The 15,772-nt window shown below is 46.5% G+C and overlaps 1 protein-coding gene across 8 annotated transcripts in view; it reads left to right on the top strand.

Annotated features, from left to right (window-relative positions):
- The window catches only part of SIPA1L2 (signal induced proliferation associated 1 like 2), a 215,926-nt gene that overhangs the window by 146,948 nt on the left and 53,206 nt on the right, over positions 1-15,772 (top strand). For all 8 annotated transcript variants that reach the window (XM_013047578.2, XM_013047577.2, XM_045087251.1 and 5 more), the window contains 3 exons: positions 3,503-3,660; positions 8,653-9,229; positions 12,765-13,039. In XM_013047578.2, the coding sequence (XP_012903032.1) occupies positions 3,503-3,660; positions 8,653-9,229; positions 12,765-13,039 (1,010 nt within the window). The remainder of the gene's footprint in view (positions 1-3,502; positions 3,661-8,652; positions 9,230-12,764; positions 13,040-15,772) is intronic.

Below are 15,772 nucleotides of genomic sequence, written 5' to 3'. Positions count from 1 at the left end.
TCAGTTTGGATGGGTGCATCGAGTTAAAACTGGTCCTGGGGAGCCCTGGAGTTTGGTTAGGGAGTGGAGAATAAACCTGAAGCTTGCATTTTCTGTCGCATCTGGATGCTTTTTGCTGTAGAATTGGGTGAGGAATCACATTTCACTTCTCTTGTCATAACAAGAGCTTATGCCCATTTCGCTGCTGGACTCAAGCACTGGAAATTTTGCAGGACGGACTATGTAAATCTGTCTCACGCAGTATTTATTTGTAACTCATTCTTACAGTCAGAGATGAGAAAGTGGTTCTTTTGGCGCTGAAACGTGTTGGGACCTTCATGTCTGGAAAGGAGGAGTTAGCCCTACAAGTCACCGTTCCTTCATCCCCCAAATAGTGCAGAGGGGGCTCGGGGACCCAGGGGCTCCCCTTCACCACCTGCTGGGCTGCCGTTCCCCTTTCCCCTTCTAGTCCTGAACTCCGGACACAGAACCTCACTGGCTAGTTGGAAAAAACACATCACTAACAACGAAAAAAAATATTTACCTTTAGATAAGAAGCTTGCGAAGTTACTTAGGTTATTTGATGTTTGGCAAAATCCTGGAAAGCACTTGAAAGTGTTTCGGTGAACTTTCCAGATGTTCTTTTTCTTCAGCCTCTCAACAAAGCCAAGCATCTCGTTAATGGGCAAGGTGTTAAGTTTTCTTATTGTATTCTCCTACAAAGAGTTTCAGATTTTGCCCTTCTTAATGAATCACCTTACTCCCCGCCCCTCCCGCCCCACGCACTTTACTGTTTTGCCAACTACATTTTGTGACCCTGGTTCCATTAACCAGACCATTAAACACCCGTTTTACAAAGCCCGTTTTACAAAGCCAAAGAATATGCTTAGAAAGGGACACGTTGTTGAGGGAACCAGCCTTTTAAGTGGTGCTTTCAGTAATCCTGTGCTGGGAAGTAGAGACCCGGACCCGGTGTCTTCCTTCCAGACGAAGAGCCAATGGATGGGAACGGTTGTCCTGTTCGCTGTGGTTCCTTCAAGAGTGAGGACACGCAGACTCACGCGTTCACGCCTGCCCCACGCACGTAACTGAGAGGGCCGGCCAAGGGTGGGGGGTTACACCGCACCCACGTAGGAGGAAGGGCTGCAGAATTCACAGCGTGGCTTTGGCCGTGGTGCGCACTGTCTTCTGCCCTTTGATCTGAGAACTCTTGTGTTTCAAGGACGGTAAGTCTACCACAGAGTCAGCTTTTGTGTGCCGTGTTCAACAGATACATTGAACCGTGGTGTTAGGTATTTAAAAGACATTTATTTTTTAACTTTTCATTCGTTCCTGATTTTCCCTTGTCCTATTTTAATACCTGGGAACCCTGTACTTCAGTTATTGTGGCAACGAGGGAAGAACATCATCATCTAGTACGATTTCCAGCGTGTCCGTTGATGTTTGTTTTAGATATATACGTACCCTTGCTTCCGTTCTCTTTACATGACACTTTTATCGTGATTATCATCTGTGTCCGCTGTAGTAAGGGGAAATAATCACACCGTGTAGAGGACCTCGTTGGCTACTGATTTTTTTTTTTTTAACATGCGTCCAAAATGGCACATTTTGACTTATTTAGCAAACATTCTTAAATTTAGAGATGGTTCATTGAGTCTGTGTTAACGTAGGTTTCAAATCTTCACCCAGACAGGAAAGCGACTTGTGTGTGTGTGTGTGTGTGAACTTGAACCCTGATGATTTAAATGGGAGTTTCTCGGCATATGAATCAGTGATTTAACTGGCATATCAGAGAACCCTGGAAGAAGGAACATTTCATCCCCAAGTTCCCAGACCTTTTATCATGTGAAATCAAAAGTCTGGGGCCCGACAATGAAATCTTCTTTGTATCTGGGTTGAAAAGGCTTTAAGAGTTGAACTTAATGCTCTTTAGGGTGAGGCTGAGTTGTATAGGTGCCAAATAAATTTAAGAGCAAGCTCGTTGTCTTTGTTACTGCTAGTCAAGAGAGATTTACTACCTGAGATTATCACATTCCTGCCGTTACATCACCAGCTCCTATAAAGATTATTGTATCTATTAAAACTGAAGATCACAAACTTGGTGAGCACGGACACTGTGGTTTTGCTTGCGTCAACTTAGAGAGTGCCCAGTATACGGGTTTATCGACCTGCGTTCATGGTTTTATTGCACAGCGTGGTGTGGCTGGGATCCCGTGTCTGCACCAGTCAGGTATGCCTTCGGCAACTGCGCTGGGTGCCAGCTGTGTCCCAGACAGACCATCAGAAACCAGGAACTCACAGTCCGTTAAGCATCTGCCTTTGGCTCAGGTCATGATCGCAGGGTCCTGGGATCTAGCAGTCACCAAGACATGTCTCCTGCCCTCCCGATGGTGATGACCTGATGCGGGAGAAGTAAATCAACTATCAGCCTGGTTCTGTTACAACTAATGCCCTCAAAGTAGACCGGGTGTGTGGCTGGAGTTGCCTATGCAGGCTTCCCAGGGAAGTTCCTTTCAGGGGACGAGATACCTGACTTAGAGCCCTGAGTTGTCCAGGATCACCTTGCGGCGAAGGGAACATTCTGGGCGAAAGGAGAATGAAAAACGGAGTGTTACACGGAAGTGTCATTACTCAAAAATAAAAATAAAAAATAAATAAAAATAATCACCATAATAATAAAGTGTTGCTGCTCTGGGGTTCCTTGTCTCCTGCCACATTTGGAATGTGTAAGATTATACACCATGGAGTTTTCCAGCCATTAACCTGGTAGAATTCTGTGTTTCCGAATCCCATTTGAAAGGCCGGATTTCAGTGAAGTAGTTTGAATCGTCAATTCGCCTGTGCAGTAGCAGTCTCTCTGTGTTGTCGTAGACAGGGCTGCGGGGGAGCACAAGACACCAGGGAAGGCCCTCACAGGCTGGTGTAGGACTTTCAGCAAATCTGTACCCTCTCTTTCACTCTGTCTCCTTGCTTTAAGCTGAAGAGAGCTTAAACCATAAAATTCTTGAAAGCGGGTGTGCCTGGCTGGCTCAGTCATTGAAGCCTCTGCCTTTGGCTCAGGTCATGATCTCAGTTCCCAGGGAATCAGGGATCTAGCCCCCTGCCCCTCCAGTCCTACTCCCTGTTGAGCAGGGAGCCTGCTTCTCCCTCTTCCTCTGCCCCTCCCCCCTGCTTGTGCTCTCCTTCAAAAATAAATAAATAAAACCTTTAAAACAAATTCCTGAAAGCCTTTTTAGTGCTAAGGACTTAGTAGATCAGTGGGAAAGCTCAAGGCGAGAAGGAGTTGAATTTTAAAGCTCCAAGAGATGAACTGCGTTCAGCTTGTCTTTCCATAGATGTTTCGGATGCAGCCCATTTTGCTATTCTGGTGTCCCCTTGAGGAGCGCTGACTTTCAGAGAGAGGCTTTTGCTTTCCGAATCAGTCCTTTAACATGGACAGAGGAGCGAGTTAAATATCTGGCCGTGTTTTGTCTTTATGGAAAACTGTGTCTGGAACTGTATATGTTCTCTTTCCTGACTGCAGCTTCTGAGGAAAAGGCATATCGGAAATGACATTGTGACCATTGTCTTCCAAGAGCCCGGAGCACTTCCTTTTACTCCGAGAAGCATCCGATCCCATTTCCAGCACGTCTTTGTCATCGTCAAAGTGCACAACCCGTGCACCGAGAACGTGTGTTACAGGTGAGCAAGCAGACCCCGGTCTTCCATTCCGTTGGCTGGATTTCAGCAGCACCCTGTCTCCTGAAATATCTTTGTTTTCCAATTATTCTCTCTAGCCCCATAATTATCCTTTTTTTGGTTCTTTTCCTAATTATATGTCCACTGTCTTCACTCAGGTGCCTTCTGTATGAAATAATTGCCTCCTTCCCATTTTGAGCAGCAAAATGCCTGGGCATTCAAAATTGTAGATTACAGGTTTCCTCAGTTTTCCCCTTAAAAACTGCATACAACCACTGCTGGAACCAGAGCTTTGTTGATCCCAGCCTCCGAGGTGGCTGATGTGGCCATTTCAGCTCTTCCCAAGCGGAAGTAATGGTGGTAGTGGGAAAGCACTGCTTCTCATCCAAGATCTTGGAAACACTCCCTCCCTCGGGGCTCCCGGGACCAGAGTTGCCGCTCGCGTTGGTGATTTCCAAAGGCCGTGCTTGTGCCTCCGAATCCCGAGCCGCATGTTTCTGTTTCCTCTGCCCTCCCCTTTCGGGGGAGGTAGTTGCCCCTGGAAGATCTCGCCTTGTGGGGTAGAAGGGCGGGTGTCCGACCTGGGTTTAGAATCCCGCTGTGCTGTCCGCTGTGCTTTGTACAAGTTACTTTAATTTTGGAAACTTTCATTCATTCACTTAAAGTTGAGGATAAGAGTACCTACCTGAGCGTGTAGAATAAATAGCAGAAATTCTGTAGAACACCTATTAGTGTTCCTGGCACTCCCCAAAAGTCATTTCCCTTTATCATCCTAAAACTGTAAGTGCTGTTTCAGCCGCCTTCTGGGCCAAGTGGGGCGCATGCATGTGCGCTGGGAGGGGACGGGGAGGACTGTAGGGCGTGCTCTCCTAAACACAGAGAAACTGGTCTGTGTGTTAGATGTTGCTGGTTTTATATCCCTGCCCCACGCCCAGGCCATCTCAAAGGAACACAGAGTCTATAAACTGGTCATTCTTAGCCCGAATGTCGCCTCACAGCTTGTTAAATGGGCTCATTCTCCGACCCTGCTGTGTGGTACGGTGATGTCACAGAAGTGAAATTGACCTGAGCATCTGTGTGATCCCTGAGTCACATCTTGGTGGAAGACCACTGGCCTGAATGCCCAGCACTTCCTTAAAAAATGCCGTTTATAACAAGCATGACGTCTCCTATCTCAAGCATAGGTTTAAAACAGATAATGTTGGTACAAACATGGTAAGTGGGATGATTCTTCTGAGATCTCACCCGATGAATGGTAATTATGGAGACTAATCTTAAATGAACCTTCATAATAGATGAGAAACGTAAGCCTAAGGCTTTATAGAATTTGGTGTTATTTTATTGGCTGCTGTTTTTAGGTCAAATCAAGTATTTTTAATTACTTTCCATTTTAGTTTATACTTCTGTCACGAGGCGGTTCGTGAGCACCAAAAATCTTTTAAGTTAGCAGTAATGTCTGTTTTCATTTGTTTCAGGTTTTCGGATTTTAATAAAATGACTAGGGAGGGATGTTGAAACCAGTACTGGGCTAGATGTAGATCTTACTGATAATTAAAGCAGACTGTGGCCGGTTTCCTATGATAGAGGTTAGCATTGTGCAAGTCACCCAACTGTGGAATCGTTGGTTTTTAAGAAACCATGTGGGTATCACTTAATTACCATTTGCTAATGAGATTCAAGCATAAAGTGAGTAGAATGCCTCAAATTTTGAGAAGTGCCTCATACACATTCATACCGATCATGCTTAAAAACTTCATGAGTGTTCCTCCACGAGTCAGTACTAATCTTCTTGAATACTGTCGTCAAATCAATCCCCTAACATTTCACGAGGCCACATGAACTCTGTCCCATGGAATAACCTTACGGTGCTCACATTTTCCAAAATCCCCTTATAGGATTCTTTCATATGCTGTTCCTCAAAACTCACCAGTGACAAAGTAAATTCATTAAAATAGTTTCCAAGGGAAGGGTAAAAAAACGGTCCAGGTCTCCTGACCCACAAATAACGTTGGGTGAAGATGGTCTCTACTGATAAAAACCGTCATGTCTGGCAACGCCAGAAACACAGAAAGGCATGCGCTTACCTTCCAGAGGTCATCTGAGGCACCTCCCATGGATGTAGCAGGGTTCCTAGGAAGTAAGGCTGGGTCTCTTGGAGCCTAGAGAGAGACGACGGGGCAGCATCCCAAGAGCTCCATGTACCATCATCGTAGTCTAAAGTCTTCAAAAAGCAAACTTAACTTTAATTTTATCAGCAAGAGCCGATGCAGAGCTAACCTTGAGGGACTGACGTGTTTGTATACTTTCCAAGACAAACTCTTCGCCACATGAATCCCGTGGTAAACGAATGCGTACACTGCTCGCTGTGTAGCTTGGTAGCTCGTCGAGTAAGAGTGAAACGGTATCTGTCCAAAGCAACGGGTTCCCTTTTCAAAAATTTAAGGCATAGTCCCTCCTGTCAAAAATTAGATGGTAGTGTTAAATCAATGACCAAAGCGGTGATTGTGATACTAATAATAATAGAGCAGTCTGCATCATAATAGCTTTGCCTGCAATATTTGGTTTCATGCTCACCGTGGCCTTTTGAGAATGGCACGGTCTAACCTCCATGCTGTGGATGAGGAAACTGAGGCATGGAGGGATGAAGTCACCAGCTCAGAGCCTCTAGGCAGGCTGTGGGGCATCTGCCCACCACCACCATTCTGCTTTCCCAGAACCCTTTCACTTGCGTATCCAGGAATGCTCACTTTCGTGTTGTTCCTTTCCGGGGTGTGGGGTGGGGGGTCTTACATTTAGCTATGCCATCAAGTTACTTGGCTAAAATAAGAAATTCTGAGAGGCACCTAGGTGGCCCAGTTTGGTTAAGTGTCCAGTTGTTGATTTCAGCTCAGGTCATGGTCTCAGGGTTGTGAGATCAAGCCCCCGCATCAGGCTCTGTGCTCTGCAGGAAGTCTGCATGAGATTCTCTCTCTTCACCTCTCCTCCCACCTCCCCTTGCCCCCGCATGCACGCACTCTGTCTCTCTCTCTCATATAAATAAATAAAATCTTAAAAAAAGAAAGAAAGAAAGAAAATTCTGAAACACTTTCTTGTTTCAGCCCATTGGAAATCATCTAAATCTGGCCAAGGACATTCCTCTGACCTCAGTTCTGTTTGAAAGAATTCTATAAACTTCGGTACCAGCAATCTCTAATTGATCTCCATTCCATAATACCATTAGTAATTCTTGAGTAGTGAGACCTCAATTCTGGCTGCTTTTCTTGTACAGCTTGGATCTGAGATACACAGGATTCCAGCTGATCGAGTTGTTAATATGCTGTGCATGGAGGAAGGAACTTCCCGTTAGATATTAGGGTCAATAATATGGGACAAAATCAATTGCCCTTTTATAAGATACTGCCCTCTAACCCCTGCAGAGCTCCTCAGTAAGCGCTTTTGGGGAACATATTTAGATACAAAGTTTTCCCTGCGGCTTTGGCTTAAGTGTGTGCACCCTGCAGCCAGAGTAGCTTGAGATCCACAGAGCTAAGTACAAAAAAGTCATCCTACAAGGTGTCACGTGAGAGTGGACCTCCCGGGCCTTCTGTGGGTAAAATTCTTCCAGAAATCTGTAATCATTACTGGAAGGAGAAAAAAAAAAATTAGGGGATGTGATCACGTGAGTTTCCTGGGATGGCCGGTCCCAGTGCGGAGATCGGCCACGTGATTCCACTGACTGGTTTAGAGGAGAAGCAACAAGGTGTGGTCAGCCTCATCGCAGGGCCAGCTAGCTTTGTGACGGCTCTCTGAGAGTTAAAACCTGAGGACCAGTTAATTCCTATGCAGTCTGGAATGTCCGCTCTAAGGCTAGTCGTGGAGGGTGGCGGGGGAGATGAGTCCGCTATGAGGTTGGTCCCGAAGACATGTCAGCCTCTGTAGCACTTCCACCACCTTCCTTTGAGGACACGAGTTGAGTCTGCCCCATCACTGTCTGGTTTCATGCACGCACGGCCGTCCCTGGATGGATTAGGTTCCTCTGTCCCAAAGGGAATCCTACAAGGTGTCACGTGAGAGTGGGGAATCCCCTGCCGCCAGTCTTCCATCCACAGCCCGGCTCCCCGGAAGTGACTCGCTCTTCTGCGGAGTGTGCGGATGAAAGCAAAGGTGAGAGAGAGCCGGAGACTGTGATCTTTTTAAAAGTCTAACCAGCCACTTTCCAGACACCCAGCAGCACAGATCTGGACAGAATTCTTTCTTCCCTCAGTTCGCCGCGTTCCAGGATTTCGGCGATGGCGACGACGAATCCCGGATTGCTTCCTTTGTTTACTGCAACACAGGGAGCATCCGCCCGGGCAGACGTGGTATTAGTACTGCTTCTCGGTTTCTCCATAGCTGCCCTGTCATTGGGCAGTAGATGCTGTCGTTGCTCTGGGATTCGTTGTTCCCTCAGTCCAGTCCTTCGTCGATGACCATTAATTCAGTCTTTGTAGTTGGTCTCATCCCAAGACGGGTTTGACACATTCTGCCTGATGTCGGGGAGCATCACTGTCGGTTTGGACACATTAAGGTGGTTGTTACTGTCACTCCACACTTGATCTTCTCGGTCCTTGCAATCTCTTAAAATTTTACCCCTATAAAACTTTCACGGACATTTTCCAAATGTGACCAAGTGAGCATTTCCTACAAAAATGGGACACCTAAAACTTTTGACCCTGTGAAGTGTGATCATGGTGTCCACTACCCGTGAGATCCCAAGCAGCCATGTGGGGCTCATGACCTCATTTCTGTTGGAAGCATCAGTGTCTTTCCCAGTGATGACCAGCTGCAGAGTTAGAGCACCAGCCCATCTGAGTTAGAAAAACAAACACACAAACCCTGGGCATCCAGAAGTTAGTATATAACAGAAAGCTACAAAACAGATAGCCTAAGTTGAGAGTATTGTCATGTTTACTGAAGGTAAATATTACAGTATTAACACTCATCTTGTTTCCTTTTTCTTTTTCTTCCCTTTCTCAGTGTTGGAGTTTCTAGATCAAAAGATGTGCCACCGTTTGGTCCACCAATTCCCAAAGGAGTAACTTTTCCAAAGTCAGCAGTTTTTCGGGACTTCCTTTTAGCCAAAGTGATCAATGCAGAAAATGCAGCCCATAAGTCAGAAAAGTTCCGAGCGATGGCCACTCGAACAAGGCAAGAGTACTTGAAGGATCTGGCGGAGAACTTTGTGACGACCGCTACTGTGGACACGTCTGTGAAATTCAGCTTCATTACACTGGGCGCAAAGAAAAAGGAGAAAGTGAAGCCAAGGAAGGATGCCCATTTGTTCAGCGTTGGAGCAATCATGTGGCACATCATAGCTCGGGACTTCGGCCAGTCTGCTGACATCGAATGTCTTCTTGGGATTTCTAATGAGTTCATAATGTTGATTGAAAAGGACTCCAAGAACGTTGTATTTAACTGTTCCTGCAGGGACGTCATCGGGTGGACATCGGGATTAATGAGCATCAAAGTGTTCTACGAGCGGGGGGAATGTATTCTTCTGTCCTCCGTGGACAACTGTGCTGAAGATGTCAGGGAAATCATCCAGCGATTAGGAGTGAGTACAGGTTCTGTGTTCCTACCATCTTTAGGTCTTCGATCCCAGATTTATGATGGCTTCCACTCTGGAAAATCCGCCATGATTGTGGCAGCTAGGGAATGCATTCCTGTTTTGTATGGTTCTAGGGCTTAACTCTAAATGCTGTGTCCTTTTGAGCAGTTGCTAAATATGTGAGTGGTGGAGACGCACCCATTACAGCGTGTTTGGAAAGGAAATGTTACGCCAACTTCCGAAAGGGAACATCAGGATATATTTTTATGGTATCTGAAAGAAAAAAAATAGAGAATCGTCTAGATATTGTGTGTTTGTATAGAGACAGGCATGACCAGATCCTCTCAGTGGGAGACCAGCAGGCACACAGTTACTGTTGACCCTACGAATGACCGTGCCTTCTTTGCAACTTTCATTCTGTGTGTTTTTCTTCAGTGTTTTAGTGTTTTTCTTTAGTGTTTTTAGCAGGTGTTTTTCTTTAGTCTGCCAGATTAAATATGTGATTATTCTCCAGCCACAGTTTCTTAAGGAGGTTTTATAGAATTACCCGTTAAGTTAGACTTTAAAAAAATTGGTCCTGAAAGAGATTTTTTCAATGTTATTTTTAGTACATAACCCCTAAATGATGTCCACGGAGTATAACAGTTAATATTTCTTCTCCTGATTTTCACACAGAAAGATCCAGATTTCAGTTCGAGTCTGTCAAACCCATAATAGGAATAAATCAGATATAGTATAAGAACCCAAACATGCTGAGACAAAAGAATTTCTCATGTTTAAATCTTATCCCCAGGGGATGTATATTTCAGTGTTTAGAAAAGATTTAGTCAATTACAGATCATGAAAAAAGGAGGATTTTTACCCATTTCCTGTCCCCTTTCCTCCCACCAAATATAAATCTCCCCTTTGTTATTCAAGACCATGTATTAGAGACAATACAATCAAGTCAGTGTCTGCTAGCCTTGGAGAAATAATTTAATTATTTGTAGAAGCTATTTACAGGAACAGACCTCAGTGCATTCAACAGTATTATCGGGTATACGGGCACAAACAGAGATGTGATTTGGGGATGATTCAGTACATGATTAGTTTATGTGTCTGGAGAACCGAGTTATCCTTGTGGGTCTTGAGATGTACTGTGCTTTCAATGATACCAGAAATAGTTCTTTTTAGGAGATCCACTGAGTCATCAAAGTCTGTGCTCCTGAAAATATAACACAAACAAACACCATTTCCCCAACCACCAAAATGCACATTTCGTAGGTCCTTCCCCATTCGCTATTTTGTGGACCCCATTCTGCCGTGTTTCTAGAAGAGCAGTCGTGTGGCTAATGTGACAGCAGTGCCTGCTGTCCAGAACGTGTTTGAGGAAATACATTGTGTGTCTAGGATGACTTGCAGCAGGAGATTTTGGAAACAAACCATCCCACAGACAGTGGAGGGATTGGAACATGAGGTTAGTATAGATATGGAGGCAAGAGGATCCCGTCTTCGTAGTGCAGATATGGGGAACGAGTGCTGGCTGGCGGGTGGTAGATTCGGTGTGCGTTTTATCGTGGTGGAAACTAAAATTAAAGGTGCCCATTATGCAGGTGCAGACCCAGGAAGGAATGAGAGCCAACACCTAAGTGGGGATAGGCAGGGCCAGCTGCAGTCGTGTGCAACCCATGACCCGCCCTCAGGGGGGCCCGCTCTTGGAAGAGCCGGTTCTTGCTTGAGTGCTCTGCTGTTACCAGTTTTAAATAGTGTTGGACCCTGAACTGGGCCCCACCGATTATGTGGGCAGTCTTGGGTAGGTACATGGATAGGAAGCCACCATTTTCCTGTGGTGATTGGGTCCATGTAAGTATGTAAGGAACTCCAGTTCTCTTACCCTTTAGAAAGGTGAAGAAGCAAGGAACAGAAGGGAGGAAGAAATGGCAAATGGTGAAAGTGTGGCCGGTAGCAGGCTGTTGGAAGAAATAAGAAAAAAACACAAAGGTCCCTGGAAGGGCTTAACTGTTCACTCCTCAGTCTGATGTGTGGATGCTCAATTTCACCTGAAAATTGCACTGTCGCACATACGTAGACTTTTGGTAGGAAAGCGTCATTGAAACAAAGTTGAAAAAGAAGTGAAGGAAAATTTTATTCAGGGTGTGTCCTTCTCTGATAATTTCCAGTTAGTTCAGTTCATAACTTTGCAAGCTTCAGTCTTTCAAAACCTGACCGCGAAGACCAGCAATGCCTTGCCCCGTTTTCCTGAGCCCCCAGCTGTCCTGTGGATCTGTGGGAAGCCGATGGGTGTGTCCCCGTGCGGGTAACCATGGAAACAGACACATGCACCGAACCAGCCCAGTCCCACAGCTGTGCTTGCACTCATAGGTCTCACTGAACAGGAATCTGGGTATTCAGAGTGTGTTTCCTGGAAATAGAGCATTTATTAAACTGCAACTTTATGCATGAGCTCTGGGATTTGGGGGGTATGGGTATGATACATCCCGACTTTAGATTTCCCACAAATAAGCAATGCCGTCATCATCGAGTAACATTTAATGAGCCTGTGTTTTCCTGTCCGTGCGTGTACGTTACTCTCCGTGGGCACTTTTGAGGGTGGCATTAAGTAACGATCGGGGTCTCAGAGCATGGCGTGGGAAGCCAACCACCTGGCTTCCACATTCCTTTTCACGGCACTGCTGCACACTCACACTCTCCGGGAAGGTCAGAGCACTGAAGCCATCACTGCTTGGGGTTGCCCTTGGCCCCCAGAAGGTGGACCCCATGAAGGAGAGGTGGCCCGCAGGTGTGGTGGCTGGGTGAGAGGGTCTCTGCTCCCTACCAGAGCTCCATCCTGCACAGTGCCCTTGTCAGGGGATGCCAGGGAGTCTGGTGGGCCTGCCCACCTTGGAACTTAATGGTCCTCACCACACAGGCAAGCAGGGGCAACTCGCCCCCACAAGGGGGCTTCCCGGAGGACAGAGCGGGCCATCTGGTGTAGGGAGCACTTGAACACATTCCCTAACATCCTGACTTCTGAGGCTGCCCTCCTGGGAGCAGCCCTCTGTGTGTTCGCTGGGAAGGGACTGGGGCCGTTGTAGAAGTTGGATGGAATTGTCTGAGTAGCTTTTAATGTTTAGTGGGTGAAACTGTCATCGTTTCAAAGGCCTACATTTTGCTGTCACCACGGTCCATCTGGAGCAGTGGGTTTATGTGCTTCGGAGCCAAGCCCGCTGACATGGTGGAGGGGAGGAGGGAGTTACCAGAGCCCGTCTGATGCTCACGAGCTCCGGGGTCAGTGTCTTCTAAGAAAAAGCAGGATGCCTGTATCAGGAGTATTTGTGCCTTTGAAGAGTAAAGCCGCTGTTTTGTGTCCACTGTTCTCTCTGCATCCGATGCCACGGCTGCTTATGGTGAACTCAGCATTGCGATGTCCTTAGCGTGTCACCTGGGCCATTGGAGGGCAGGGCTGGGAGGCCCGTGCATGCACCCTGACCTGGTGGGGGCAGCGGGGAGGGGGGTGCCCCACAGCAACGTCTCACAGTCTCCCCCTCCGTCCCCCGCTCAGATAGTGACCCGAGGCTGCGAGACCGTGGAAATGACCCTGAGGAGGAACGGGCTGGGCCAGCTTGGCTTCCACGTGAATTTCGAAGGAATCGTTGCAGACGTGGAACCTTTCGGCTTCGCCTGGAAGGCCGGCCTTCGCCAAGGGAGCCGCCTCGTGGAGATCTGCAAGGTGGCCGTGGCCACTCTGACCCACGAGCAGATGATTGACCTGCTCCGGACCTCCGTGACCGTGAAGGTGGTCATCATCCAGCCCCATGACGATGGCTCGCCCCGGAGGTAAGGCCTGCGAGGCCCGAGGCAGGGCTGACCCCTCATTGGCTTTTGTAGTGGGCGCTGTCCCTGCCGCCCTGCAGGATCCGCAGAAGGGGTAGTTGGGTGCATCTCGGGCCAAAGGCATGGACCCATCAAGCATTAGAACAATTGAAAAAGAGCTTTAAAAAAGTTAGTAGCATGTAACAAAAGAGCAACTCTAATTTTCTAAGCCATTTCCAGGGACATTGCCCACATGCAGGCTGAGATATTAACAGAGGAGCAGAGCACCTGCTCAATGCCCTGGGGCCCCTGAGAGCCCACATCTGAGAAGAAATGGTTTATCATTGCTCAGCCCTTAGCAGGTGTCACTAGAATTCCCTTCTGTGACGTGAAGTCATCGATGCTCAACCAGGTATGTAAGCGATCAGGCCTGCAGGTCTGGAGGAGGGATGGACACGAGGCCGACTCTGTGAAGGGACAGCGGCTCCATTCTAGGTGAACTGGCTCGGGACCTTGTCTGGAAGCTCAGAGCTGGGTGGTGGAGAGTGGGAAGAGAATGGGATTGGTAGGTGAGAGTGTTCCGTTGTTAGTAGAAAATAATCAAGCTCAACATCCCAAAGATACTAGGTGCAGAGGGGAAAGAAGGCTAATTCGGAACAAGCCATCTGTGTGGGCAGAGGCCACCGTTGTGGCTGGAGCAACTGCTAGTGTAGCTGTGAGACTTTCTCTCCAGCTCCAAGGGCCTTTCTGCCGGCCACTCTACAGGCTCTGGCCTTTGAGAGATAAGGCAGGCTCGGAGTCCAGGCCTTGGCTGTGTGATCTCGGGTCCTGTGCATGCTCTCTCTAACCCTTGTTGGCTGTCCCTAAGATGGGGATTATAATGTCTACTCTCACGAAGATTAAATAAGAAGGATACACTTAAAACATGTAGCACCTTCTGGCATAATCAGTACCCCACGCATTTTAGTTAATTTAAAAACTTGAGGATGTTCATGTGAGTTTTTCCATGCTCTAAAAGAAATTCTTACCATTCCAAGATCGCAAGATGACCGTGCCCACTTTCTAGACGTACTTCTGTGGTCACTGAGGTCATTCCTTGTACTTTTTCTCCTGACTTCATCCTCTGAACCAGCAATGTCCAGCCACAGTTCCCACAGTGACCACGGTCCACAACTGTGGCATCTGAAACAGCAGCCGCTGGCCACACACAATGGCCACACGCTTGAGCCGTGGCTTGTGTTACCGAGAAAGCGCATTTTTCATTTCAATTAATTAATTAAGATTTCCATAGCCACACGTGGCTGGTGGCTACCGTTGATTGGCCAGAACAGCTCTAAACCATGACATTTTTTTAGAAAACAGAACAGAGGGATACCACCTTGCTCCCTAGCTAACGCAGAATATCACCAAAGTCCGTCTCTGTTCGATTTCTTACCACTCGCCGCCTGAGGGACTTTCTGTGGCCTTGTTTCCTGTATCTGCCCAGTAGGTTTACAAAATACAGGTTGAATGTATACAGGTTAAACTTCTTGAGAGTAGCAGCCCCGTGTTGTGGGAAATATCTGGGACATTTCTCATTGCCTTACCAGGTTCTGTCCCGTCCAGTCTGTTTGCTTTCCAAAAATCCCACCAATCACACACAGAGGTACAAGGGCAAAGAAATCGAAGACAGAAACTATTTTCTTAAAAACAAGACTTTGAAATAACCAAAGGCAAGTCCTTTAGACCTTTGAAGCCACAATATTGTGTAAGTAAGTGTTTTAAAATAAATTTTAAGTCAGTTCCGAGAAGTTTTCCCATGTAGTAAGAGTTTTTCTACCTTTGGTGGAAATAGAGTTTATAAATCTAGTGAGTATCTGTCTTAGAGCTTGATTACTGCTGTGGAGTTAAACAAAAAAGGTTACTGCGTTCTCCTTTTGAGTTAAAGAATGACATTTCTCACCCATTTATAATTCTGGCCTACTGTTGTTCAGTAGAAATTTCTTTTTTTAGGCTTCTTAAGAGATCTGGTTAAAAAAGATGTTAAAATTATTATGGTTAGTATTTAAAACATATGATTTAGAAGAATACAATTTCCTGAGAAATACTGGATTGTTTTTTAGCTCAAACACACACACACTACCATTTAAAAGTTCGGTCTGTTACTTTTCTATCCAGGGAGGCGTTATCTGCCTTGGTCTGCGCATAACAGATTCTTTCTTTGTTTTAAATGCAAATGTTCTTATCGAAGCTGTTCAAGATATTTACAGATTTTATCTTTGTTTCCTCAGAATCTCATTAATGTCACTCCCTGAAGATACAGATTTCTCTCCTGATTAATCTGGATTAACAGTCCTCTGTACTTTGACCTTAGCCGGGATCAGAATTCGTGGTTTGCCTGGTAGTGACACTCCCCTTTTCTGCATGTCACAAAGGTTTCAGGCCTCGCCTATATCATTTAAAATCCCTCCCACTCACTCAGTCTTCCCGTTTGGTGGGAATTTGCATCTGTAAATTTTTAAATCCATATTTCTGTGAGCTTGGGGTTCGGGCTCTGCCTGCAACTCTCTGTCTGGGCTCCTGATAAAAGTACTTTCTGTTGTCAAGCAGCTTCACACAACGAGTCCTGACCCTTGCAGTAACACCCCTTTGCTTTAGACTGCGACTCAAGGACCAACATCGTTTTAAATTCCATCTGTGCTCCAGCAAGTTTAGCCTCTGTGCTCTTCCCTTTCTCTAAGGAACAATGGCGGGGCGGGGCTTAACAGGGGACATGGG

The sequence above is a fragment of the Mustela putorius genome, unplaced genomic scaffold, assembly GCF_011764305.1.
Source record: "Mustela putorius furo isolate JIRA1106 unplaced genomic scaffold, ASM1176430v1.1 tig00001075_pilon_pilon_pilon, whole genome shotgun sequence".
Taxonomy (NCBI): Eukaryota; Metazoa; Chordata; class Mammalia; order Carnivora; family Mustelidae; genus Mustela; species Mustela putorius.
This window is presented reverse-complemented; position numbering and strand designations above follow the sequence as displayed.